General features: G+C 37.1%; 2 protein-coding genes across 4 annotated transcripts in view; both read left to right on the forward strand.

Annotated features, from left to right (window-relative positions):
* Positions 1 to 13,182, forward strand: part of LOC111514075 (sodium-independent sulfate anion transporter) — a 46,487-nt gene extending 33,305 nt beyond the window's left edge. For all 3 annotated transcript variants that reach the window (XM_074182146.1, XM_074182144.1, XM_074182137.1), the window contains exons 6-10: positions 2,398 to 2,562; positions 4,564 to 4,866; positions 8,255 to 8,553; positions 12,521 to 12,668; positions 12,946 to 13,182. In XM_074182146.1, the coding sequence (XP_074038247.1) occupies positions 2,398 to 2,562; positions 4,564 to 4,866; positions 8,255 to 8,553; positions 12,521 to 12,668; positions 12,946 to 12,956 (926 nt within the window). In that variant the 3' untranslated portion in view covers positions 12,957 to 13,182. The remainder of the gene's footprint in view (positions 1 to 2,397; positions 2,563 to 4,563; positions 4,867 to 8,254; positions 8,554 to 12,520; positions 12,669 to 12,945) is intronic.
* Positions 13,183 to 21,820: 8,638 nt separating this feature from the next.
* Positions 21,821 to 26,445, forward strand: part of LOC111514087 (sodium-independent sulfate anion transporter) — a 43,759-nt gene continuing 39,134 nt past the window's right edge. The window contains exons 1-2 of the mRNA XM_074182165.1: positions 21,821 to 22,174; positions 22,928 to 23,238. Of these exons, the coding sequence (XP_074038266.1) occupies positions 23,071 to 23,238 (168 nt within the window). The 5' untranslated portion in view covers positions 21,821 to 22,174; positions 22,928 to 23,070. The remainder of the gene's footprint in view (positions 22,175 to 22,927; positions 23,239 to 26,445) is intronic.

The following is a 26,445-nucleotide window of genomic DNA, read 5'->3' on the forward strand; positions in this document are numbered from 1 at the left end:
TAAGTCGATTGCGATATTTGTTCTTAATGAACTTCATATTGGAAAAAGAAAATTCACACAAATAGGTTGAACTGAATAATGCTTTCACTTGCAAGGCAACACGGCATAGAACTGAATATTTGTCTTTACTTACAATAGGCCAGATACATTCAGTACTTGAGACTAACGATTTTAAGGCTAAATCATTTTGAAACTCAATGACTTCCATTTCTGTTGGAGCGATGTCTTCGCCAAAGTTCTGCATAACACAAGTTGCAAACTGTGCGATATCAATTTCCATAAAGGGTGAAACAACAAACTGCGCTACTAAAGCCATTTCATTGAAATCCTTAAAACGATTTTTGAAGTTATTCTTCAGGGTAGAAATCATTTCTACATGATATTTGTTGTCATAGGGCTAATGGATTTTGAGATATTTTTTCTGAAAGAATAGGAAAATGCTTGGCATCGCTGTTAATTAGGTTTTGTTCCCAAAACTTCAGCTTTTTGATAAATGCTTTTATATCAGAAATCATTTCCGCTAGTTCTTTGTCTCTCTCCTGAAGCTGCAAATTAGGTTCGTTTAATTTCTTTGTAATGTCCACGAGAAAACCAAAATCTCTAAGCCATATTGAATTTTCTAGTTCAGGAGTCGGTTCATCGCGTTGTTTGAAAAATTGAACTATGCCAGATAGGACATCATTAAAACGTTTCAGCACCCGTCCTCTACTTAACCATCGGTCTTCAGAGTGAAGGAGTAGGTCCCCGTATTGACAGTCAACTTCATCGGCCAAGGTTCTGAATAATCTTCTTTGTGCTTGAGCTCTAGTCTTGTTCACAATTTTTACCACCATTTTCATAACGTTGTTTAGTTTCAGGAAATTTCCACATGATGTTTGCTGATGGATAATGCAGTGGTAACAGAGAAATTGCGAAAAAGTTTCATCTTTACGACATAACGCCACCAGACCCTTATCACAACCCACCATAGCTGGAGCGCCATCGGTTGTCAAGCCTACCATTTTCGATATTGGAATTTTCTCGGAAGAAATAATATTTTTTAAATGAGAAAACAACTCATGTCCAGTAGTGTGTCCTTTCAGTGGAATGAACTTTAAAAGATCTTCTTTAATCGTAAAATCACTAAAAACCATCCTGACGAACACGACCATCTGGGCAGTGTCAACGACATCTGTTGATTCATCCAGTTGAAGTGAAAAATAAACACAGTTATCTAAGTCAGTTCTTAACTGTAAAAAAATATTATTGCTCATTACTTCTACACGTCTCATCACTGTATTAGCAGAAAGTTGCATAGATTTTATAGCTGAAACTATCTCGTCTTTATTTTTAAAGTTGGCAAATAACGAATCAGCAGTTTCTGAAAACGCCTGTTTTATCATTTCTCCGTCTTCATAAAGTTTTTTTTTTGTGCAATTATCTGGGACACACGGTACGATGCTTCAGTTGCAGCCTTATTTTTGTCGACTGTTCTTAAAAATATTGATTGTTGTCCAATTAACTGCTTTTTTAACTGTTTCAGTTTCTCCTTTCTGGCGGCAGAATGTAGTGGAAATGATTTTTTAAAATTAGAATGTACAGTTTTATGATGTCTCTCAATATTTCCTTTTTTAGCAACGGAGACCGAAGTATTACATACAAACACACATTTTTATCTTTAACTTCTGTAATAAAGTATTGTTCTTCCCATTCCGAATGAAAGTGGTATGTCTTTACCTTCTTACAACTGCTTGCCATAATATTATTTTTGTTGTTCTCTACTAACCCAACCGCTGGACGTTGGTTACGCGTTCAGTTTTAAACTAAGCGCCATGTCGCCGCGCCGTGCGTATTTATCCCGTTCAAAGCAATCAAGATCGTTCTCGAACACTAACTCGCTGGTCCGGCTGGTCGGTTTTTAACGATTCTAGCTTGATGGCGTCAGCGGCAGATCGCTCACCGCAACGTTGCCGCTGTTTATGTTTAATATTATGACAATTAGATTTTTTTGTGGAATTTTGGAAGCTTCTCTGATTTTTGCAGTTTGTATTTTTTAAATTAAAATCGTTGTGAGAGCTACCAGAATTGCCTCCGCGAGCTACCGGTAGCTCGCGATCGACAGGTTGGCGACCACTGGTCTATTATGTCTTCAAGTAGATTTAAGTAGAGCTTTCCACTTAAGATTCCTATCAATAATAGTATTCCCAAGAATTCAGCTCAAAGTTAACTTTATTTGGATACTGTGTATGACCTTCTATAAGTTGAGGATTTTCATCGCTGTCTCTTTACAAGATCATTAAGAAAAAACGTACACTCATCATTAAAGTAAATATTGTGCCAAATATTTTGGTTTTCACTTATTGAATTCGTCATTATTATTAGAAAATTATTATAGAAAACCTTACTATTTTTTTTCAGGTGAGGTACCAGGTGGATTGCCGTCTTTTAAACCACCTCCCTTCAGTACAAGCTTCAATGGTACAGAATTTGGTTTGAAGGATATGATCGAAAATTTTGGAACAGTCATAATCTTTTGTCCTTTAGTAGCAGTTTTGGAACATATTGCTATTGCCAAAGCTTTCAGTGAGTTAAAATATGTTTATTGATTTTTAGTGCCCGGATCATGGTGAAAAGCAAGTTAGTTGTTGATAAAGCAAGAAAACGTCGTTGCTTATCAAGAAGTAATTTTAAAAACGTTTTCTAAAAGAGTGTCACTATCTGTCATTTTCACTATTTTGAATTTTATTCCAACTGTAAGCATTTTCAAATGTAAAGAAATCAACTAAATGTTCAAGCCAGTCTCGAATATACCTACACAGTACGTTGAATGGACTGACGCCTATCAGAAAACAATAACTTCCCTGGCTAATACCACGAAGGGCGTTGGATTATATCCGACAGGCGTCAGTGTAGGAATCTTCACAGAAAATTTCCTGCATATGCAATTGGCACTACAACTGAAAGAGTCGACCTTCAATTTTGGAACGGGCACAGTTTTTCTTCCTTATTCAGAGGAATCAGGCAAATTACGGATATGCAGTTGGTTAGTACATCGTCCACTAGATGGAGTGACATTTTGTTGTTCGCTCCAACTTAGGTAGATGAATGAAATACTCTGAAAGAAATCCGATTTTCGATTATGGAATATCATCGACTTTAGGTCGATGATGGCCACTATCTTGCACTGATGAGTGGCTATTGAGCCCGAAACCTGTTTGCAAGTGTGCTCATTCCAAAATTGAAGGTCGACTCTTTCAGTTGTATTGCCAATTGCATATGCAGGAAATTTTCTGTGAAGATTCCTGCACTGACGCCTGTTTGATATAATCCAACGCCTTTCGTGGTATTAGCCAAGGGAGTGGTTGTTTTCTGATAGGTGTCAGTCCATTCAACCTACTGTGTAGGTATATTCGAGACTGGCTTGAACATTTAAAGTTCATTTCTTCAGATTTGTTTACTGCCAGTCTTGAGCATTGCCCACTGACCAATAAGAAAGTTAACATTTTCTTCATCATTATCTATTTTATTTTCGTCAATTCTTCTTAAATCCCAAAATGGTCGAAATATATTTTTTAGTTTGATATTAATAGCTATATCATTCACAAATATAAAATAAAGAATATTTCAAGTACCTGCATAGTTTAGTTTTGCTGAAAATGAAGTTAATAAATTTTCTAATACATGTATTTCTAATACATTTTCACGGATTGTTTTAATTTTCCAGGGAGTTTGATATTAATTATATTGATAATGTTATTTGTGAAAAAAAAATGTAAAAAATACAAGAGAAACGAAAGTTATTCTTGAAACCATATCCGACTTCGGATTTTAAATAAGATGATCCTTTTTTAGCGTTTGGGACATCTCCTTAATTTTGATATATTTCAGTTGTTTTCAATTTTTCCAATATAATTACTTTGCCTTTTCCATTTCAACTTCATTTCGTTGCTTATTTACGAAATACCGAATTTTTGTTCACAATAGATGAATTTTCAAATGGATTTTCATAAACAAATTTGCATTTCTTCTTTGATATAATGTTTGCAGTCCTGTCATGTCAGTTTTTCAGAAACAATAATTACAAAGAAAATAGAATAAAATTGAAAAAATTATCAATATCACAATTTCTCCATGACGAGGAGGATCTGTTCCCATTTGTATTTTTTTTTGTACGAGAGGAAAGTAGGAATCATAATTTGCTGTCATCTGGATAGTTGAACTATGGAATTTTCTTGACTCCCACTAGTTGGCTCTTAACTCATTCTAAATGATGAAAGTTCAGTTTGTTATCTCAGTGTTTTCAAAATATGAATCATCGTTTTTGTTTACTTATTCACATGTAGCTTGCCGAATGTACGGAGTTCGATATGATCCTTCTCACTATATGCGCGTTAGAAGACGGTGATAGCTCTCAGTTGCAATACTGATAGACGTCCTCGATTGGCGTTTGATATCATCATTTTTTTTTAAACAAAACACTAACTGGTTTCCTAGATTTGACAAGCAGTAGTTATTGTAAGAATCAGGTCTCTGATACCATTTGTTTATAGATGATATTGCTTTGAGTCTGATGAATATTTTCAGCAAAGGGAAGAACATTGGATGCCACACAGGAGTTGATCGCTCTGGGATTTTCTAACATCATGGGATCCTTCGTCCAATCGATGCCTGTTACAGGCTCTTTCACAAGAACTGCTGTAAACAACGCTTCCGGGGCAAAAACTCCCACGTGCGGGATTATAACTGGTATCATGGTTCTACTAGCGCTGGGTTTTTTGACTTCCACTTTCAAGTACATCCCAAAAACCACTTTGGCGGCTGTTATTCTTGTAGCCATGTATTATTTGTGCGAATTTCATGCATTCATTCTTCTTTGGAGGACTAAAAGTGAGTATATGTAGGTGAATTCGTTATCTTATATACCTTGTGTTGATATTATTATCATAAATAAACTTCATAGAATATATAATTCAAGATGCTATTCTTTTATTTAACAGATTCTGCAAAAAAAAACTAATTCACACTATTCAATGTGTCAATCACAGCATATTGCTTCGGAAACTCATAAGATATGGTTTTAGGGACAAAAGTCATATTTGGATTAGTTCATACATTTCTGAGAGAAAACAATTTGTAAGAACGTCATCTAACTCGGACGTGGGGGAGATAAATTGTGGAGTACCTCAAAGCTCTGTGTCAGGTCCCATACTGTTTCTGTTATACATTAATGATTTGACCAACATATCGATTACATGAAGCTTTACCTTATTTGCTGACGACACCACATTAGTGTGGCATGACAAGGACAAAACAGTCTACTGCAGTAATAGAATTATTTCTCTCCTTGTTGCAATTTCTACAGGGGGTGCATTGTTAAGATGCAGTACTTAAAATGTTGCATTTGAATTCAGTTCCAGTATACATTATATTAGTTTATCTCACTTTATCGTGATTGAATAAAAATACTTTGAAGAATTTGGTTATAATTCGTATGCTCATGCCTCATATCCATTGTCGACGTGATATCACTAGGGCAATGGTCGCCAACCTTTTCAATGTGTTGAGCTACTTTGTTAATTTTGGAATAAACAGCGAGCTACCCACACGGAAGCCACGTAACGCAACGTAAATGAAATAATCCACAGTTAATTTATCATTATATGTATTTATTTTACTATTTAACTGGTAATACATAATACATAGGTACTAATAATAAACTAATAACTAATATTACTAGTACGTACTTGTTCATAGCTACATTCCTACCTATCAAACGAAGGTGTTTGAAATATAAACACAAACTTTTATCCAGCCACAACGGCATGTCACGTATGATTTGAAAATAGTTAATAATAACAACAAAAAAGTAACGCACTATCATGAACATAAACATTGAAAAATAAAAAAGCACGTTCAATGAGAAGGCTGACACTCAGACTCATCGATAATTTTTTTAATGTTTGCAGTATAATTTGATGCAGCCATTCGAATACAATTATCCAAATGTTCATCTGTGAGTCGATTGCGATATTTGTTCTTAATAAACTTCATATTAGAAAAAGAAGGTTCACACAAATAGGTTGAACTGAATAATGCTTTCACTTTCAAGGCAACACGGCATAGAACTGAATATTTGTCTTTACTTACAATAGGCCAGATACATTCAGTACTTGAGACTAACGATTTTAAGGCTAAATCATTTTGAAACTCAATGATTTCCATTTCTGTTGCAGCGATACCTTCGGCAAAGTTCTGCATAACACAAGTTGCAAACTGTTGGATATCAATTTCCATAAAGTATGAAACAACAAACTGCGCTACTAAAGCCATTTCATTGAAATCCTTAAAACGATTTTTGAATCTATTCTTCAGGGTAGGAATTATTTCTACATGATATTTGTTGTCATAGGGTTCTAATGGATTTTGAGATATTTTTTCTGAAAGAATAGGAAAATGCTTGGCATCGCTGTTAATTAGGTTTTGTTCCCAAAACTCCAACTTTTTGATAAATGCTTTCATATCAGAAATCATTTCCGCTAGTTCTTTGTCTCTTCCCTGGAGCTGCAAATTAAGTTCGTTTAATTTCTCTGTAATGTCCACGAGAAAACCAAAATCTCTAAGCCAGATTGAATTTTCTAGTTCAGGAGTCGGTTCATCGCGTTGTTTGAAAAATTGAACTATGCCAGATAGGACATCATTAAAACGTTTCAGCACCCGTCCTCTACTTAACCATCGGACTTCAGAGTGAAGGAGTAGGTCCCCGTATTGACAGTCAACTTCATCGGCCAAGGTTCTGAATAATCTTCTTTGTAACGCTTGAGCTCTCATCTTGTTCACAATTTTTACCACCAGTTTCAAAACGTTGTTTAGTTTCAGGAAATTTCCACATAATGCTTGCTGATGGATAATGCAGTGGTAACAGAGAAATTGCGGAAAAGTTTCATCTTTACGACATAACGCCACCAGAACCTTATCACAACCTACCATAGCTGGAGCGCCATCGGTTGTCAAGCCTACCATTTTCGAAATTGGAATTTTCTCGGAAGAAATAATATTTTTTAAATGAGAAAACAACTCATGTACAGTAGTGTGTCCTTTCAGTGGAATGAACTTCAAAAGATCTTCTTTAATCGTAAAATCACTAAAAACCATCCTGACGAACTCGGCCATCTGGACAGTGTCAACGACATCTGTTGATTCATCCAGTTGAAGTGAAAAATAAACATAGTTATCTAAGTCAGTTCTCAACTGTAAAAAAATATCATTGCTCATTACTTCTACAAGTCTCATCACTGAATTAGCAGAAAGTTGCATAGATTTTATAGCTGAAACTATCTCGTCTTTATTTCTAAAGTTGGCAAATAACGAATCAATAGCTTCTAAAAACGCCTGTTTTATCATTTCCCCGTCTTCATAAGGTTTCTTTTTTTTGTGCAATTATCTGGGACACACGGTACGATGCTTCAGTTGCAGCCTTATTTTTGTCGACTGTTCTTAAAAACATTGATTATTGTCCAATTAACTGCTTTTTTAACTGTTTCAGTTTCTCCTTTCTGGCGGCAGAATGTAGTGGGAATGATTTTTCAAAATTAAAATGTACAGTTTTATGATGTCTCTCAATAATTCCTTTTTTAGCAACGGAGACTGAAGTATTACATAACAAACACACATTTTTATCTTTAACTTCTGTAAAAAAATATTGTTCTTCCCATTCTGAATGAAAGTGGTATGTCTTTACCTTCTTACAACTGCTTGCCATAATATTATTTTTGTTGTTCTCTACTAACCCAACCGCTGGACGTTGGTTACGCGTTCAGTTTTAAACTAAGCGCAATGTCGCCGTGCCGTGCGTATTTATCCCGTTCAAAGCAATCCAGATCGTTCTCGAACACTAACGCGCTGGTCCGGCTGGTCGGTTCTAGCCGATTCTAGCTTGATGGCGTCAGCGGCAGATCGCTCACCGCAACGTTGCCGCTGTTTATGTTCAATATTATGACAATTAGAGTTTTTGTGGAAATTTCGGAAGCTTCTCTGATTTTTGCAGTTTGTATTTTTCAAATCAAAATCGTTGTGAGAGCCAGCAGAATTGCCTCCGCGAGCTACCGGTAGCTCGCGATCGACAGGTTGGCGACCACTGCACTAGGGTTTTAAAAAAATCTACTGCAAACATTGAATCACTTAATATATCTAACACCTACGTTTGAAATCAACTAAATACAAATTATCTACCAGAAATTCAACAATTATCAGTAAAACATGTAAATTATCATTTCAGAAATGGACCTGATCCCTTTGACCGTCACACTTTTGTGTTGTTTACTGATCAATCTAGAATACGGAATTCTAATAGGAATAGCGACAAATATTCTCTTCGTGCTCTATTCTTCTGCCCGACCTAAAATCGAAATAGAGGAGCTGACCGGAGACACTTACCTCGTGAAAATCAAGTCTGGACTTCATTTCACCGCTTCTGAATTTATGCGGGAACGAATCCTTCAGAATTGCACAGTGGAGAAAACCACGGTCGTTGTTGATGGGGAATACATGGGGAATATCGATGCTACGGTAGCGAAGGTAAGTGAAATGTACTTTTTTGAGGGGTTTTCAACGAGTCGCCCACCATAATATTTTTCCCCTGGTTCGCTCTAATATTCAGTTGAAAAATCCCAAACACCCGAAATGGGTCATTTCTGTAAGGTCTTTCAACAGGGACTTCCGAACTCCGATAATTGATAATAATAATAATAATAATAGTCACAAGAGGTAACTACAGTGAAAAACTCTCTCCGCGGCAAGTATCAGCACAAACTTCGACAGATCTGGTCATCGGAACTGTCGGGGAAGAACAAAGTTGCTGCAACAAATATGCTTGCCGTTCCAATTTTACTCTACTCGTTTGGAGTAGTGAAGTGGACTCGGGAGGAGCTGTATCAACTCGACGTAAAGACCCGTAAAATGATGCATCTCTATAGGAGTTTGCATCCCAAATTGTCCGTTCCACGGTTGTACTTCCCCCGACAACAGGAAGGTCGTGGACTTTTGAGTTTGGAGTGTCTACATGTCAGAATGGTACTGGATACAGCTTGTAAAGTCGTCAGGAGTTCGGATCCCCTTCTCTGCATGGTCCGTGACCATGAGAGAGCAGGAATTGGAGCATTTCCGGTTAGGGCAGCTGCCCGAGCAGCTGATGGACTCGGTATAGTTTTCGACTCTGAACGAGGTGACTGCAACTCTGTCACCGAGTTGGAACCCGTTCAGCAAAAAGCTCAGATAAAAGCCGCAGAGATCACCTTACTTCTGCCGACACACAAGGATAAGCCAATGCATGGGCACGAGAAGTGCCGAATTTATTGGAACTATTCGTTCCCCACCCTCAGGCTCATGCAAGCTGATAAGCCTGATGTAGTCCTTCTCGACCACCAGACCAAAACAATATTTGTCGTGGAGTTTTCAGCTCCTGGCGAGACGAATATCGTCAGAAAAGAGGAGGAAAACCGAATAAAATATCGAGATTTTCTCTTCGAACTCCACAGACTCTATCCAGATCACTCTGTCAAGATGGTTGTACTGATTATTGGAGTCCTTGGTGGAATGATGTCCTCTCTACTCTCGAATCTTAAAATTATACCTGCTTGCCGCACTAAGGCAGAAATCTTAGCCGCACAGATGCAGAAGGCTGTCATTCTTGGCTCACTGCGTTTGCTCAGGGCACATGATTCTCGGACCCAATGATCACTTACCCCACGGTGTGGGGAGTGGTCATTGGTTGATAATGCTGGCGCGCCCTCCCGAATGTATCGGGGCTTCGGGGGATAGGGCCTGACCAGCGCACACTACGGTGAAAAAAAAATGATAATACTATAATAATAATACAATGGCCACTCCCCACTCTCTGGGGAGTGGTCATTGGTTGATAATGCTGGCGCGCCCCCCCCCCCCCCCCGAATGTATCGGGGCTTCGGGGGATAGGGCCTGACCAGCGCACACTACGGTGAAAAAAAAATATCCAGAACTCCCCCTCAGTGTGGGGAGTGGTCATTGGTTGATAATGCTGGCGCGCCTTCCCGAATGTATTTGGGCTTCGGGGGATAGCGCACACTATGGTGAAAAAAATAATAATATTCTACTCGTTTGGAGTAGAGTATTATTATTATTATTGGACATGCTATCAGCATGTCCAGAATATGCGATCTCGGCCTATATCCATCGACATAACGCCACCCTAAGAGTGCTATAATAGCATCTACGGCACTCTTACGGTATTGACGAGACACCGGTGTTGACCTACGTTCCGGGGGATATTGAATCCGTTGTGGAGAACGAGAAGTGCCGAATTTATTGAAACTATTCGTTCCCTACCCTCAGGCTCATGCAAGCTAATAAGCCTGATGAATTCCTTCTCGACCACCAGAGCAAAACGATATTTGTCGTGGAGTTTTCAGCTCCTGGCGAGACAAATATCGTCAGAAAAGAGGAAGAAAAACGGATAAAATATCGAGATTTTCTCTTCGAACTCCGCAGACTCTATCCAGATCACTCTGTCAAGATGGTTGTTCTGATTATTGAAGTCCTTCGTGAAATGATGTCCTCTCTACTCTCGAGTCTTGAAATCATACCGGCTTGCCGCAGAAATCTTAGCCGCACAGATGCAGAAGGCTGTCATTTACCCCACGGTGTGGGGAGTGGTCATTGGTTGATAATGCTGGCGCGTCCTCCCGAATCTATAGGGGCTTCGGGTGATAGGGCCTGACCAGCGCACACCATGAGAGAGCAGGAATTGGAGCATTTCTCTTTAGGGCAGCTGCCCGAGCAGCTGATGGACTCGGTATAGTTTTCGACTCTGAACGAGGTGACCACAACTCTGTCACCGAGTTGGAACCCGTTCAGCAAAAAGCTAAGATAAAAGCCGCAGAGATCACCTCACTTCTGCGCAAACACAAGGATAAGCCAATGCATGGGATCTTCTTCAACACCATTGGCTTATCAAAGCGCCTGGCGTTCACTTTTCTCAGGTCGAGTGGGCTAAAGTCGGAAACTGAGAGGTTCATCATGGCTTGCCAGGATGGTGTCTTCAACACCTTAGTCTACCGCAGTCGTGTGATGGGTATAGAGGTTCCTGACACAAGGTGCAGGGCCTGCCGCGAGGTGACCGCATATGCACTTGCATATGCGGTCTCGGCCTATATCCATCGACACAACGCGGACCTAAGGTCAGGCCCTATCCCCCGAAGCCCCGATACATTCGGGAGGGCGCGCCAGCATTATCAACCAATGACCACTCCCCACACCGTGGGGTAAGTGATCATTGGGTCCGAGAATCATGTGCCCTGAGCAAGCGCAGTGAGCCAAGAATGACAGCCTTCTGCATCTGTGCGGCCAAGATTTCTGCCTTAGTGCGGCAAGCCGGTATGATTTTAAGATTCGAGAGTAGAGACGATATCATTCCACCAAGGACTCGGTCAGTCGGTCAGTCGGTAGCCAAGCGGTTCGGCGTGGGTGCTTTGTTCACTCACTCGAATTGACTGCCGTGTTGGTTGGTGGTTCAAGCCCTAGTCTGAACGATCGATCTTCACTTGCTACCGTCCAACCCGTGTTAGGAATCACACCTTAATCACCTCGTTAATCCTTAGCTCGCACAAGTTTCGACTTCTGAGGGTTGTCGTTCGTAGGGGTGCGACAGCTGGTTAACGGAAAAACAGATTTTAAACAGATTTTTAAACAGAATCAGAACAACAATCTTGACAGAGTGATCTGGATAGAGTCTGCGGAGTTCTAAAAGAAAATCTCTATATTTTATCCGTTTTTCCTCCTCTTTTCTGACGATATTCGTCTCGCCAGGACCTGAAAACTCCACGACAAATATCGTTTTGCTCTGGTGGTCGAGAAGAACTACATCAGGGTTATTAGCTTGTATGAGCCTGAGGGTGGGGAACGAATAGTTCCAATAAATTCGGCACTCCTCGTTCTCCACAACGGATTCAATATCCCCCGGAGCGTAGGGCAACACCGTAGATGGTAATATAGCACTCTCAAGGCCGCGTTATGTCGATGGATATAGGCCGAGACCGCATATGCTGGACATGCTGATAGTAAGTGCATTAGGGTCTCGGGCGCCTCGCGGCAGGCCCTGCACCTTGTGTCAGGAACCTCTATACCCATCACGCGACTGCGGTAGACTAAGGTGTTGAAGACACCATCCTGGCAAGCCATGATGAACCCCTCGGTTTCCGACTTCAGCCCACTCGACCTGAGAAAAGCGAAGGTCAGGCGCTTTGATAAGCCAATTATCATTATTAAAAGGGTTCAACAAAAACACACATGATATTATACAGTATGTCTTTAAAACGATGATATCTCACGAACACTTTCTTTATTTTAAATTTAAAGAAAGGAAGCGCCTAATGACAGACCCTATAGATCATTCCCTAAAATGCACGTCGAAAATAGTGTTACAGTTCTTACGGGAGAAGTGTCGGATTCATTTTACCCCCAAGTTCCAATTCCTTTTTTCACAATTAATTATTTAAAACTTTTTTTTCAGAGTTTCAACGTGTTGAGAGACGAACTCAAATTGAGGGAACAAAAAATTGTATTTTTGAATTTCAAAGAATCTGTGATAGAAGCCTGTTTGGGTATTAATTCAAATTTGAAGGAATGTTTTCGAGACGACGGGCCGGAACAACTGACTGGTGAGTTGATTTTATGTTCTTCAACTTTTGTTTTGATGTTTTCCATAAGTTCAACTACAAATTGTATTCCTCCAATATCCCTTAGCAATCAAGACGTCGTTCTGCAACATTTTTTAAAAACAATTTCACTCTACAAGTATTTAGCCTAATTATTTCTCATCAGCAATTTCCTTGGCCTATTACTATTGACAATTACCACCTTTTTGGAAGTTCAAATTGAACCGTTTAATTATTATGTAGATTTTTTTGGAAGTCCTAATAAACTATTTTTTTTCAGCTCAACTTTAAGTGCCAAATATCCAAAAGATCACACTTAGGCTCGTCTACTTACTGTTTGGGGTCAGGTATTGTGAAATCCCCGAAAACTATTTTTAAATAGGTGTATACTTTTTGAAACTGCCCTTCGAGAATATGCCACCATGTTTCTGTTTTACTCAAACGCCGAACTCTATTGAGAGTTTTTTACCGTTTATATTTCACTTTTGTGATATAAATACACGATTTTTTTAATTGATGTTTTTTTTTGAATCACAAATAGAAACCACAATATTTTGAAATATTTTTTTTCAGGCCCATGGTCTAATTGTAATATTTTAAAGTGTGGTAATTGCATTGGTGAGAAGTAACATTTTCTTTGAAGTTCACTGATGAAAGTTCATTTTGAAAAAGCTGTAAAATCTGAAAAAACTATACCTCTAAATTAATTGGTAAGTCATGCCAGTTCTAAACTGAGGAGTCTACTCAACAAATTCAAAAACATGAAAAATAGAGATAAAGGTCCTAAATATATGAGCCACAGTTCATTCGATTCTGAATCACCTCTAGAAAAATGTTTTTGAGGATTTTTGTGCAGGTGAAAAACTGCAATTGTTATTAAAATAAGATAAAAAAAAAATGGTATTTAGTTTTTCGTTACTAACTCAAAAAATATTAATATTTAAGCAATTTTGAAAAAGAGGAGGAAATTTCTGATAAAAAAGTCCCGACTCCCGAAACTCTATCTCCATTATTTATAATTTTAATTTGATGTGAAAGTTGCTATTGTGTTTTTATTCAACTCAGTCAACCAATTTTCAGGGCCGTAATTTAAAAGGGAATAATTCACACAATTATAATTGAATATTACCGAAAAATACCGAAATATAAAATTGAATTTAATTTCTCAGTATGAAGTGAACGTCTACGATTCATAAACTACAACAAAAATACAGGTCCGTATTTAAAAATTCAAAGATGGGGTGGTCCAAGTCAGATGACACCCTGTATAAAAATAATACACAACTTTGCTACAATTTAACCTACACTCTATCTCTTATCGTTTACGAGATCCCCATGTACAGAAACGAATTTGAATAGCCCTGTATATACAGGGTGTAACATAAGTACGTTAAAATATTCAAGTGACGTATTCCTGAATTTCGTGCAAAAAGCGAACAAAAAAATTCAATTTCAACACCCCGTATCTCCGAAACGAATCATTTTCGGACACAAGTTCATATAGACTTTTTTCTTAAAATTGTCTCAGGAATACGTCACTTGAATATTTTAACGTACTTATGTTACACCCTGTATACATGCTCTAGGCGCAACGACGTTCGCCGGGTATTGTTCAATCAACAGCTGTCGATTAAATCACAAATCGGTATAAATTTATACTTATAAATGCGAATGTCACTCGCCTAACACTTATTCATCTCTTTCTCCGTACTGGAAAACCTAGGAAGCTAAAATTTGGTATATAGGTGCTTCATAGGTCTTAGATGCGCACTAAGAAGGGATTTTTGAATATTCCAACTGGGGCGCCACCGTGGAGTAAAAAGGGGCGCGTTTACATATGAAAATTTCCTTTTCATGACTGTTTCTCAATACCAGTATATTTTCGGATGCTGAAATTTTGTATGTAGGTTCGGTTTATGTTGTAGATGTGCAATAAAAAAGGTAAATTTTGCACGTTTGTAATACATTGAAAAGTGCTTTTTATAGAATGAATTGAAAATGTAATTAGAAATAACAAAGTTAAAACTATTTTGGGTGTTTATTCATATTTTTGTCACCCACCAAATATATACAACATTTATAGTCCTTTGAGATTTGTTTTTCACTTTTTAATCAGCTCAATTATGTATGCCACTGAAACGGGAACTTGAAAATGATTTTTTACTTCGCTGACTAAGAAAATATACTCTGAAAAGATTTTGCGACTTCCTTTCATATACTCGTATTAGATTTTCGGAATATTCTTATTCTTTCCCTATGCATAGACCTGATCTACTGTAGTTTCCTTTTTCAATGATGCAATTTGAAGTAATGTATGCTGTTTTCAATTCTGAGAAAAATATTAATATATTCTTTTCTCATGTTATCATCATAAACATAAATACACTTGTCTGATAGATGCGTATCAAATGGCTGAAATCGGTTTTTCCATAAATCCGTTCCCACACTCGAAAATCGGAACTATAGTGCGAGCTAACAATCAACGAGGTCCTATCTTGCATTGTGCGATTGATACCACGATGTCCTTAATATTGGTGGTTGCGGAGCTTCCGATTAACTCACGAGGAAATCGTAAAGTGAACTTCTCGCATAACAATATGTAATACTACAAACAAACCACAGATATGCCAGGGATATTTGTATGTTTGTTTGGCGCCAAACACGATTATTAAATACACAGTTAAGATCAAAAATAAATGACCTCCAATCCAAGAATATTGCAAATTACGATTGCAAACTACGTATTTTGTCTGTTATCCAATCAAATAGTGACCATCATTTATTTATGTAATGAAACCCGGAATTCGGAATCAATTTCGTTTGAACTTGACGGTAACCACAAATCTAGAACTATCCATGATGGTCATCTTCACGTCGTCATCCGTAACTTCAATCACAGCTTCAATTATTTCCGCAATGCATTTACAGGCAATGAAGATATACAGGAAAGTCATTATTAATCGATTTTTAAACGGTTTTATTTAGCTAGCCATGTTTGAGATTTGGATTGATCTGACATTTGGAACACATGTTTAGTTTTGATGACAATACAATTTAATAAATTCTGTATCATGGGCGCAGCAACAAAATGGCTGATTACATATCTTTTCACAACTACCTTAATATAAGTATCAAATGACAGGGCTTGCCTAGTAGAAAAGTAGTAAACTTTGAAAAAGAAGCAAATTCAAAATTGCCGCAGATTTAATATTTTTCACAACTACTTCAATATGGATATCACATGACAGGCCTTGACCAGTAGAATAGTAGTACACTTTGAAAATTATGCAAATTCAAGATGGCCGCAGCTACAAAATGGCGTATTACATATTACCTTGTGATACTGAGGCACTAAACAAAATGAGTGGAATTGAGTAACGAAATAAGAAACTAAAAACTAGAATATAAAATAAGTAAAAATAATTATGTTGAACGGTTCATTTGAAAAAAAAAATAATGATGTAGGTTAATGTACTAAAAACTAAAAAATAATTCGGAAGGTCCTAGGCAGCAGTCATCACACCACTCTCCTCAGTAATCTACGGTATTGTTCAGATGAAAAAATAATAAAATCGTTGAGTGTAGCGTAACTCTCTCTTCAGACTCGAAGATTATCAAATCATCATGCCCATTGAAAAATGACATTTATGTGAAGATATGACATTTGTCAAATTAAAAAAATCCATACATGTTTAACTTTCTTTCATACCATGGAAATACGGTAAACGTGTGGTATGGGACTTCACTTGCGTTGACACGGTCGCGGCTTCCCATCTAGCCGGAAGTTCAATGTCTGCTGGAACTGCAGCATTGTCTGGCGAGAAATTGAAAAGAAAAAAATATCAAAATCTTGGTAACAACTATCTGTTCCATCCAGTAGCGGTTGAAACTTTTGGTGTTCATGGCCCGGAGTCTTTCTTATTCGTTCATGAACTCGGAAGGAGAATAGGCCAAGCAACGAAAGATCACCGTTCTACCTCTTTTTTGATAGAAATAATTAGTATTGCTATTCAACGTGGCAATGCCCCTTCGGTCCTTGGAACTATTCCTCCTTCACATAATTTTGATGAGATCATGCATTGCCCTAATTTCAGTACGGAACTGAAATCTCTTCGAAACAAGCCGAGATATGAGGATACCCATCAGTCTCATATCAAGGTTAATTCACAAGTGACTGATCCACCTTCTTCTTTTTCAATGCGGTCAGTGGACTCAGGTCATTCTTGCCCCCCAAATATGAGTTGCAGTCCCCGTAGTTCTGGTTCCCTTTCAGTGAAAGAGCTTCATGAAGCAAGAGCCGAATCGATCCCTCTACGAAACCCTTCTTCACTTGGAAGGATCGATCGCACCTTGAGAAATGGAGATTCTGTGAAACGTGTTCTTCCTTACGAATCAGTAGAGAGTTGTCCAGAAAATCTAGAGAAGAAAATTAGATTGGATAATTTAGGAAACACTTGCTACATGAATAGCATTTTACAAGTGTTGTTCATGACGAAGAATTTCAAGAACGAGGTTTTAATGGTGAACGGGAACGGAAATGTTTCCTACTTTTTCATCAAACTCAAATACTTGTTCATGCAGCTGCAGTTTCGTTAGAATGTATCATCTTTTCCTCCAACCGATTTTCTGGAGTCTTTGAAGTCCACTAAATACTCGTTAGGAGAACGAGAGGATTGTTCCGAATTCTTGGGGTTCTTGTTGAATACTCTTCGTGAGCAAAACATTAGGAAAATCAATACTCCTGACCGCTCTGGATTGAATGATTCCGTATTGTGAATTGAATATTCCGCCTTGTGTTTGTAAATCTTTTGCTGGAAAAATCCTCACTTGTTTACTTTGTAGTAAATGTTCAAGAGGTATAGCGAAAACTTATGTGAATTTCTGGAACTTCATCTAGCTTTTCCTAATATGACTAATAACTTGTCCGTGCAAAGCTTATTGTTTAATCATCCGAAAATTGAATTTTTAACAGGTGATGATCGACTGTATTGCCAAACATGCGCCAAACTAACTGACTGTTATAAGGAAACAAGTATAGTTGAGGCACCAGTCAATCTAATAATAACACTGATGATATTCAAACCAGACTCAACCTCTGACGGAAGTGAGAAACTCTTCGGAAGGTTCGAAATAGATGAACATTTCAATCTAGCAGACCACTATTATATTATTCATGCAGTCATTGTTCACTGTGGTTCTGGCGTTGAATTTGGTCATTATTACGCCTTGGTCAAAGACGAAACGGACTGGTTTAAGTTTGACGATAGTCGTGTCACGAAGTGTTCTGGCGATGCATTGAATCGATTGGAGCCTCTGGAGACACCCTACATTTTGTTTATTAAGAGAGTGGACATTGGTAGATCAAGATCTTCAGATGATGTGGTGCTGCAGGTTTTTCCGAGTTTTCCTGCAGCTGAAAAAGCAAATGCGCCACTGGAATCAATGAAGTCGCCCCGGAGTGCCAATTAATTTTTATTGATGTTTTCATTTTTATCGTTGTTTTAATAAAAATTTATTTTTATTCTCCAAAATTATTATATTATAAAACTTTCATTCGTCAATTTATATGTCCAATTCATTGTTTTTCACTGATTGGCTGGTGTCCTCTCAGCTTACATAACTATGTGTGCTCATTCACTTTCCACCGTACTCTGTCATATTTTTAATATTTGTTTAGAGACAGGAATATTTCCAGATCAAATGAAGCTGGCAATAGTGTTACTACTTTATAAAAAGGGAGAACAGAACGATATGGGTAATTATAGGCCAATCAGTTTGTTGACAGCTTTTTCTAAGTTATTCGAAGTGATCATATTTACTAGAATTATTAATTTCTTCAATGCCTATAATTTGTTCAATGATTTCCAACACGGTTTTCTCAAAGGAAAAATACAGAAACAGCATTGTTTGATTTCATAGATGAAATTAATTCTTTACTAGACCAAGATTCTATGGCTTGTGGTGTTTTTCTGGATCTGAGTAAAACTTTTGACTATGTGGACCATTCTGTTTTATTACAAAAGTTGTGTCATCATGGTATCAGGGTAAAGCTTTAGATCTCATGAAATCGTATATTAGCAACAGAAAACAAAAAGTGTGCATTGAACATCAAACAGAAGTTTTTTACTCTGACATAGCTGATATTCATAAAGGTGTTCCACAAGGAAGTGTGCTAGATCCTTTGTTGTTTATCAATTATATACACGATTTTTCGGAAATTTTTAAAAATACTAGCACCAAACTTGTCTGTTATGCTGATGATTCCAATCCTGTTATACCTCTTGATTGCCATATGAATTTGGAAAGTGATGTATTGAATGTTGTTTCTACATCCTCAACATATTTAATTCAAAATGAACTTCTTTTGAATGCAGCCAAAACTAATTGTATAGTTTTCAGAACAGTTAATACTTCCATCATTATTCCAGAGTATGTGAACATGGGCCCTGAAAAGTTGAATTTTTCATCATGCACAAAAATGTTAGGGGTCCATCTAGATGACAAATTGAACTTTGACGTACATATTGAGCATCTTGCAAAAAAACTGGCTAGCAAATACTACGCAATTAGAATTTTGAGAAGTCATTTGAATACTGCTGCACTAAAAATAGCATACTATGGAACCGTATATCTTTTTCTCAAATACGGAGTTATGTTCTGGGGTTGAAGCACTAACTTGGAACGCATTTTCATCATGCAAAAACGTAAATTAAAGAATATGCTTAACATGAACTTAACATACTCCTGTCGTGGAATTTTTAATAGTAATAAATTACTTACTTTATATATGGGATCTATATTTATGTTTGTGTTATTTTCGTTCATGACAACAGAGAAAAATTCATTATTCATAAAAACATTCACGAGTACAATACTATGAATAATTCGAACCTCGTTCTTCCTAAACATAGACTAAAAAATACAGAAAGAGGTCCACGCTATATGGCCATCAACCTATACAATCATTTACCACTGACAATCAGAGAAGAAGGCAGACGCCATACTTTCATAATTCTAGTTTTCGATTTGTTATGTAACATGGAACCGTATTCGATGCAAGAATTTTTTATGGCAACTTCATGACGATTGCCGAAAACAGAAGAAGGATAGGTGTATTAGCCATACCTTTCAGGAAAGAATCAAATGGTAAGAACAACAGGACTTTCAGAAAAAAAAAATTAAATTTTGTTTGGTGTTCCACAAGGATCAGTTTTAAAACCAATCTTATTCTTATTATATGTCAATGACATTGCCAATTTGAGCATTTCTGGAAATTTCACTCTTTTCGCTGATGACACGACTATATTGTAGAACAACAAAAACTCAAATGATTTACCCAATGTAATATCTACTGATATGAAAAAAATCAAAGAGTGGTGTGATGCTAATTTGCTTTCTTTCAATATCACTAAAACAAGATGTGATCTTTATGACCTGTCATTTGGTGATAACTTAGTGATAAAGAACGAGAATCAATCTAAATTTCTAGGTATTCACAACATTCACAACAACTTATAAGTAAAATTTGTTCTGGATGTTATGCAGTGAGAGTAACTTCAATAAATTTGGGAATCAAAACTGCCAGAACGGTGTATTGTATTATGCCCTGTTTGAATCCCACCTACGTTATGGAATACCGTTTTGGGGAGTATGCAATTCATCAGCACTTCTGTCTGTATTAGTACTGCAGAAACGGACTATCAGGTATATGTGTAAGATTAAACCTCATGATTCGTGCAGACACAAATTCGATGAGCAAAAGATTTTAACAGTGATTGTTTTGTTCATTTTGGAATCGGTTTGCCTCATTTACAAAAATATCTCCCTATTTAAGGCTTCATGCCATTCTTATAGCACCCGTTCCACCGCGTTGAAATTGCCAAATCCTTTAAGAAATTTGGTTAAGAATTCTATTTATTACAATGGGGTCAAGTTGTTTAATAATGTATAAGTATATAATATGTTTATATGTCTATTAATTTATATGTCTATTAAATTAGTGTTGATAATATTTTTAAACAAGTTTGTACACGACCATGTTGATACAAAATTTCGGCATTGAACTACCTACAGTGTATGTTCTAACTTTACTTTTTTGTAGATTTTATATTTACATTTTATATTTCTTTATTTACATTTGTATTTATTTCTCACAAGCTTTGTCCACAAGATTTATTCTTAATGACAATAAAGTATTTTATTATTAAAAAAAAAATGTTAAATCCGTCTATGGTGATTTGGCAAAACAGACTGAATAAATGACAACTCATTTGACAGATGTCGCTTCAAGAAGATGGCCGTTATCAATTGTCAAAGTTTGGAAGTCCCTTTTGGAAGACTCTATACATGCTACATGTTCATGATAAAATTACTTATACCTTCAAAAACGTTTCAACTTGAAAACTGTTAACCCAAGTGCAATCTTCTATATTTCAGGTATCCCAACACTCCAGTTATATTACCCACTTCCACCCCTAATGGTACCGTGATATATGCGAGAGTGTATTTTCATTTTCATTATATTTTGATATCCATATATTTTAGACAAATGCGTTTATTCTGTGACACTTATCTTATTTTTTTTCTCTTTTTTTTCAATATTGAGTTATACTAAAATGTACTCCCACGAATTTATAAACCTGTCATGATATTTTGTTATCTTTTGTTGTATTTTAGTTATATATTTATACCTTACTGACTTAAGTTTTCATATGTTCAATTCGAAAACTTCAATAAATCTACCTAACTATCTATCTATGGAACATATTTTCAATCAGATCTTAAAAACACGAATACATGCCTTGAATGTGACGTTGATGAACTGATGTTTGGAATTTTTTAATTTTTTTTGGAGTACCCCACACGGTGCTGAAAAAATGAAAGTAAACGTATATTGAATTTGGACATTCCCAATCCAATTGATCCCATTCCTACTTTCCTAATCGAAAGTTCAGTAATGATTAGATTTGCTCAACTTAATTGGATCTTTGAATACCAATGGAACAGCTGAATCACTTTAAAATATAATTAAAATCCCCGTTACAATCAACGTGCAAAAAATTATTTCAACCTTCGAAGTTATATAACTACAATTACCGGGTACAGGCAGATTCATTTTGCTGCGGGTTTCCCGAAATATCTCTGCAAATGAGCAAAAAATTTGGTACTGTGTAACGTCCTACACAATTTAGATAATAGTAGTTAATTTTCCAACGTCTTCAGTGTAGTCATAATTTCTTTTGTACTCTTCAATTGGACAACAACTTGTTATCACCCATCGTGAAGTGCGAATAAGTTTTATTTACACAGAGTGAGCCTTGCTCGAAGAAAAATCGTGTTTCAAGTGTTAACCAATTTATTTATGATGGTTGTATGGATTTATATTTCATTGTTGATTTTGTCATAGACAAATCATTTCTATTTCTGGGTGGATTGAAGTTAGTGAAATACGTTTCTATGGTACTTGAGTGTGGAGGTAATTTTGGACGGAATATTCAAAAGGAAGTACGGTAAGTTTAGTATATCAGCTGTAAAAAGTAGGTATATTAGTTGGTAGCGTTATTTTCAACTGTCAAAAATTACGACACATATTTCAATTTTAGTTTCATTCGATGTAAAGAGTATCTTCTCCAACATACCGTACAAAGAATGTAAGACTCTCATTTTAAAGATATCAGATTCAGGCCCACAAGCATGAACATTGCGGGTGCAACCTGTTAAATGATCAAATCCATTTAGTTTACTCACCGGTTTTCAAATTGGCACATCCGCATGGTAAACTGTAAATTCAGGTACTCAATCAAACCATGTACCACAGGGGTGGTATATAAGAGCTAATGTAATGAACCATTGTTAGTTTATTGTATAAGTTTGAAAATATCCTCATACAACGAAACTGCAGTAACGTTAGTTACAAATAAAAGTGGTAAAAAACATAGACATTTTCAATTCTCTTTTCTTCATGATCAATTTTTGCTTCGTTTTTATATAAAGGGTATTACCTCACAACCTACCACATTTGTTTGTTCTGTTTACTGCTAAGTATTCGTCGACTGGACTACCACTAATTGCGATAAACAGTTAATGACTTTTTAAGTGTCTTGAACACTATGTAATGAGAAAAACGTTGAAAGTAATACATCTTCAAAATAGTAATACTTTTACGAGAAAGAATTTTTCGTGTGATTTCATGAATTATTCAACTTCACGTTGAAGACCCTTCATAACATTCGCTATTTAAAACCTTGAACTGCGCGTTCCAGGTGACTCAAAGCCTACTTTATCAGCGATCCGACGCATTTCAAGAACTCAAGGAAGTAATAAAACTACGAGCGAATAATCAGCCAGTGACAATTGGTGCAAAACATCGCAGAATCAGTTTTTCTGTCGTTGGGACTAGTGCAAAATGATTTCTCCGTGGCATCATCTCCGGAGGTTCGTGCCGATGTTGAGCTGGTCCGGTGAATACAACATCGACAAAGCCATTTCGGATTTGGTGGCTGGGATCACGGTGGGACTTACTTTGATACCGCAGTCCATAGCATATGCCTCTCTGGCGGGGTTGGAACCGCAGGTAAATACTACTTTTTTTCAGTTCAATTCAGAATATACTTTATTGGCCGAAGAATAAATTTTCATTGACAAAACCTGGTAAAAATTATAAATGAAATATAAATAAAATCACAAAAATAACAATAACCTACTAATAACGTTCAGAATAGAAGAAAATGGTCAATAAAATGAAATAAATTGATTTAAATCATATCAAATCAATGAAATACCGTAGTTGTTACAGTTAGTCATGCTCAATTAAAATTCTCATCGTAGAATTCTGCTAAGCTATAATGAGGTCTCACAGAAAGCAAACCTTTTCTTGAGAGCGCTAAGGCCATTTATGGTTCTCATAACTCAAGGAAGGTGATTGAACATTTTGAGACCATTGTAAATAATGAAATCTGTAACTAGGGTCGAAGAAGGCAGCGGTAATTTGAAGCTGAATCTATGCCTGGTTTCATTCACTGGCTCATCCAAGTTGTTGAACAAGTTCCTATTTTTAAAGAGAAGGCACAATGTTTTATATATTAATAAGGAGACTACAGTTAGGACTTGGTTTTACATATGCATCGTATTGAGCATGTGGTAGAACACACACCTCAAAAGCAAACACCATAACGAAGATGGGATAGAAATAGGGAATGATAAATCATTCTAGCTACTGCAGATCCGAGCTCTAATACAGTTACTCGTATTGCATAACATCCAGAAGAGAGCTTGGATATCAAACTATCTACATGTTTGTCAAATTTTAAATTATTATCAATGAACATGCCAAGGAATTTAAAAGTTGGTACAAAGTCAATTTGAATATTATTCAAATATACAGCTAGAATCTGGCAACGATACGACTGTACTTTTGTTTTTGACAAATCCAAGCTCAACAGATTTGAGTCAAACCAGTCTTTCACTTTCGTGATGTGACTCTCAATAACTTCATACTTCATGTTTGTTAGGGGCATGCCATACAATTGTGGTATCATCAGCAAATGAAGTAAATTTACCTTGGATGTTAGGAGACGATAGGTCATCAATGTAAATTGAAAATAAAAGTGGACCCATAACCGAACCTTGTGGTACGCCGCAAGTAATTTCACCTTCATTCGAGTATGAAATGGTTTTCACCAACGGGGTGCGATCTGCTGAGTATGAATCATTCAGAAAGCACATGAGTTTTGTTTCAACTGATATTTCTATCAATTTAGCCATTGCACTTTTTTACTCTTTCCAGTAAATCAACCTACCCTTTACTCATTTGCGGCCGGTAAATTGAACATTACGGTATCTGGTATCGTAATGTATTGCTTAGCAACACTTTTTATTTTCGAGAGTAATAGCGTTTTAGTTTCGACTTTTGACCAGACCTCACTCAAAAATGATATTGGAAATTTCACTAGATTATGTAAAAAATGTATTTCTTGATAGGAGCATTTGACAATGCACTACCTGAATCTATAGGATCATCTCTGCTTAAGAAATGTATAGAATTGACCAAAACTGGCTGGATCTATGTCATGCTGCAACATGTTGTTGCAGCATGACCTCGAAGAGTCGTAGTTGCAACAGAACTGCAACTACGACTCTTCGAGGCGATGCCATTAGGTTCAGGGTCACCCTTAAGGTGGGGTACTATCTTCCCCTCTGTGGTTGCTCCTGATGGATAGTCTGCTTGATTCCCTCGACTGATGAAAAGAAGATCTGCCAGCTTATGCAGATGACCTTGTCACCTTTGCAAGGTTCACGTCGGGAAGAGTAGTTTGTAATATCCTTCAAAGTACGATGGACGTTGTTCACAGTTGGTGCCTGAGGGAGCAGATGTCTGTCAACCCCAACAAAACTGTGATAATCCTCTTCACCAGGAGAAGAAAATTGGACGATTTAACGCTACTTTCCCTAAATTGTGAGGTCATTCCCTTCGGAACGGAGGTGAAATATCTTGGCATTGTCTTTTGATAAGATGAAATTACTGTATACAAAATACTGTGGTATCACTGTTTTCAGTAATTCGAATACCTTGTTTGTAAGCAACGAGTTTTAAAAATCGATTTTGAATACTTTCACGTATAGTCAGTGGGCATACTTGAAGACTGGCTATAAATCAAATCATCTAAAAGAACAATTCGTTCAGGCCAGTCTCAACACCCTACACAGTAGGTTAATGGACTGACACCTATCAGAAAACAACTACTCCCCTGGCTAATACCACGAAGGGCGTTGGATTATATCCGACAGGTGTCAGTGCAGGATTCTTCACTGAAGTTATTCCTGCATATGCTGTTGGCGATACAACTGCCGCAATAGATTTTCAATTATTGGAACACACTTGCAGACCGGTTTCGGGCTGTTTGGCCACTCGTCAGTGCAAGGTAGTGTATATCATCAACATAAAGTCGATGATTTCCGATAATTGAAAATCGAATTCCGTCAGAGTATCATTCCTCGAACTAAGCTGAAGACTACAACAAACAACAGGTTTGTCGTCGCTCCATCTGCCTGTGAACAAGGTAACCAACTGCATATCCAAATTTGCCCAATTCCTCGTAAAAGGAAAGAAATCTTTCACGTATAGTCAGTGGGCATACTTGAAGACTGGCTATAAGTCAAATCATCTAAAAGAACAATTCGTTCAGGCCAGTCTCAACACCCTACACAGTAGGTTAATGGACTGACACCTATCAGAAAACAACTACTCCCCTGGCTAATACCAGGAAGGGCGTTGGATTATATCCGACAGGTGTCAGTGCAGGATTCTTCACTGAAGTTATTCCTGCATATGCTGTTGGCGATACAACTGCCGCAATAGATTTTCAATTATTGGAACACACTTGCAGACCGGTTTCGGGCTGTTTGGCCACTCGTCAGTCCATTAATAATTGAAAATCTATTGCGGCAGTTGTATCGCCAACAGCATATGCAGGAATAACTTCAGTGAAGAATCCTGCACTGACACCTGACGGATATAATCCAACGCCCTTCGTGGTATTAGCCAGGGGAGTAGTTGTTTTCTGATAGGTGTCAGTCCATTAACCTACTGTGTAGGGTGTTGAGACTGGCCTGAACGAATTGTTCTTTTAGATGATTTGATTTTGAATACGTTCTAATCGATCGATGTATATATTATACTGTGGACTCCAGATGGTTGATGCAAACATTAACTTACTTAATACAAAAGCATTATATAGATTTTGTATTGATTTTGTTTGATTGTTATCCCAGATCTCTACTG

The sequence above is a fragment of the Leptinotarsa decemlineata genome, unplaced genomic scaffold, assembly GCF_025532065.1.
Source record: "Leptinotarsa decemlineata unplaced genomic scaffold, Ldec_3_MD MMD2_P_RNA_scaffold_2, whole genome shotgun sequence".
In the NCBI taxonomy this organism is placed as follows: Eukaryota; Metazoa; Arthropoda; class Insecta; order Coleoptera; family Chrysomelidae; genus Leptinotarsa; species Leptinotarsa decemlineata.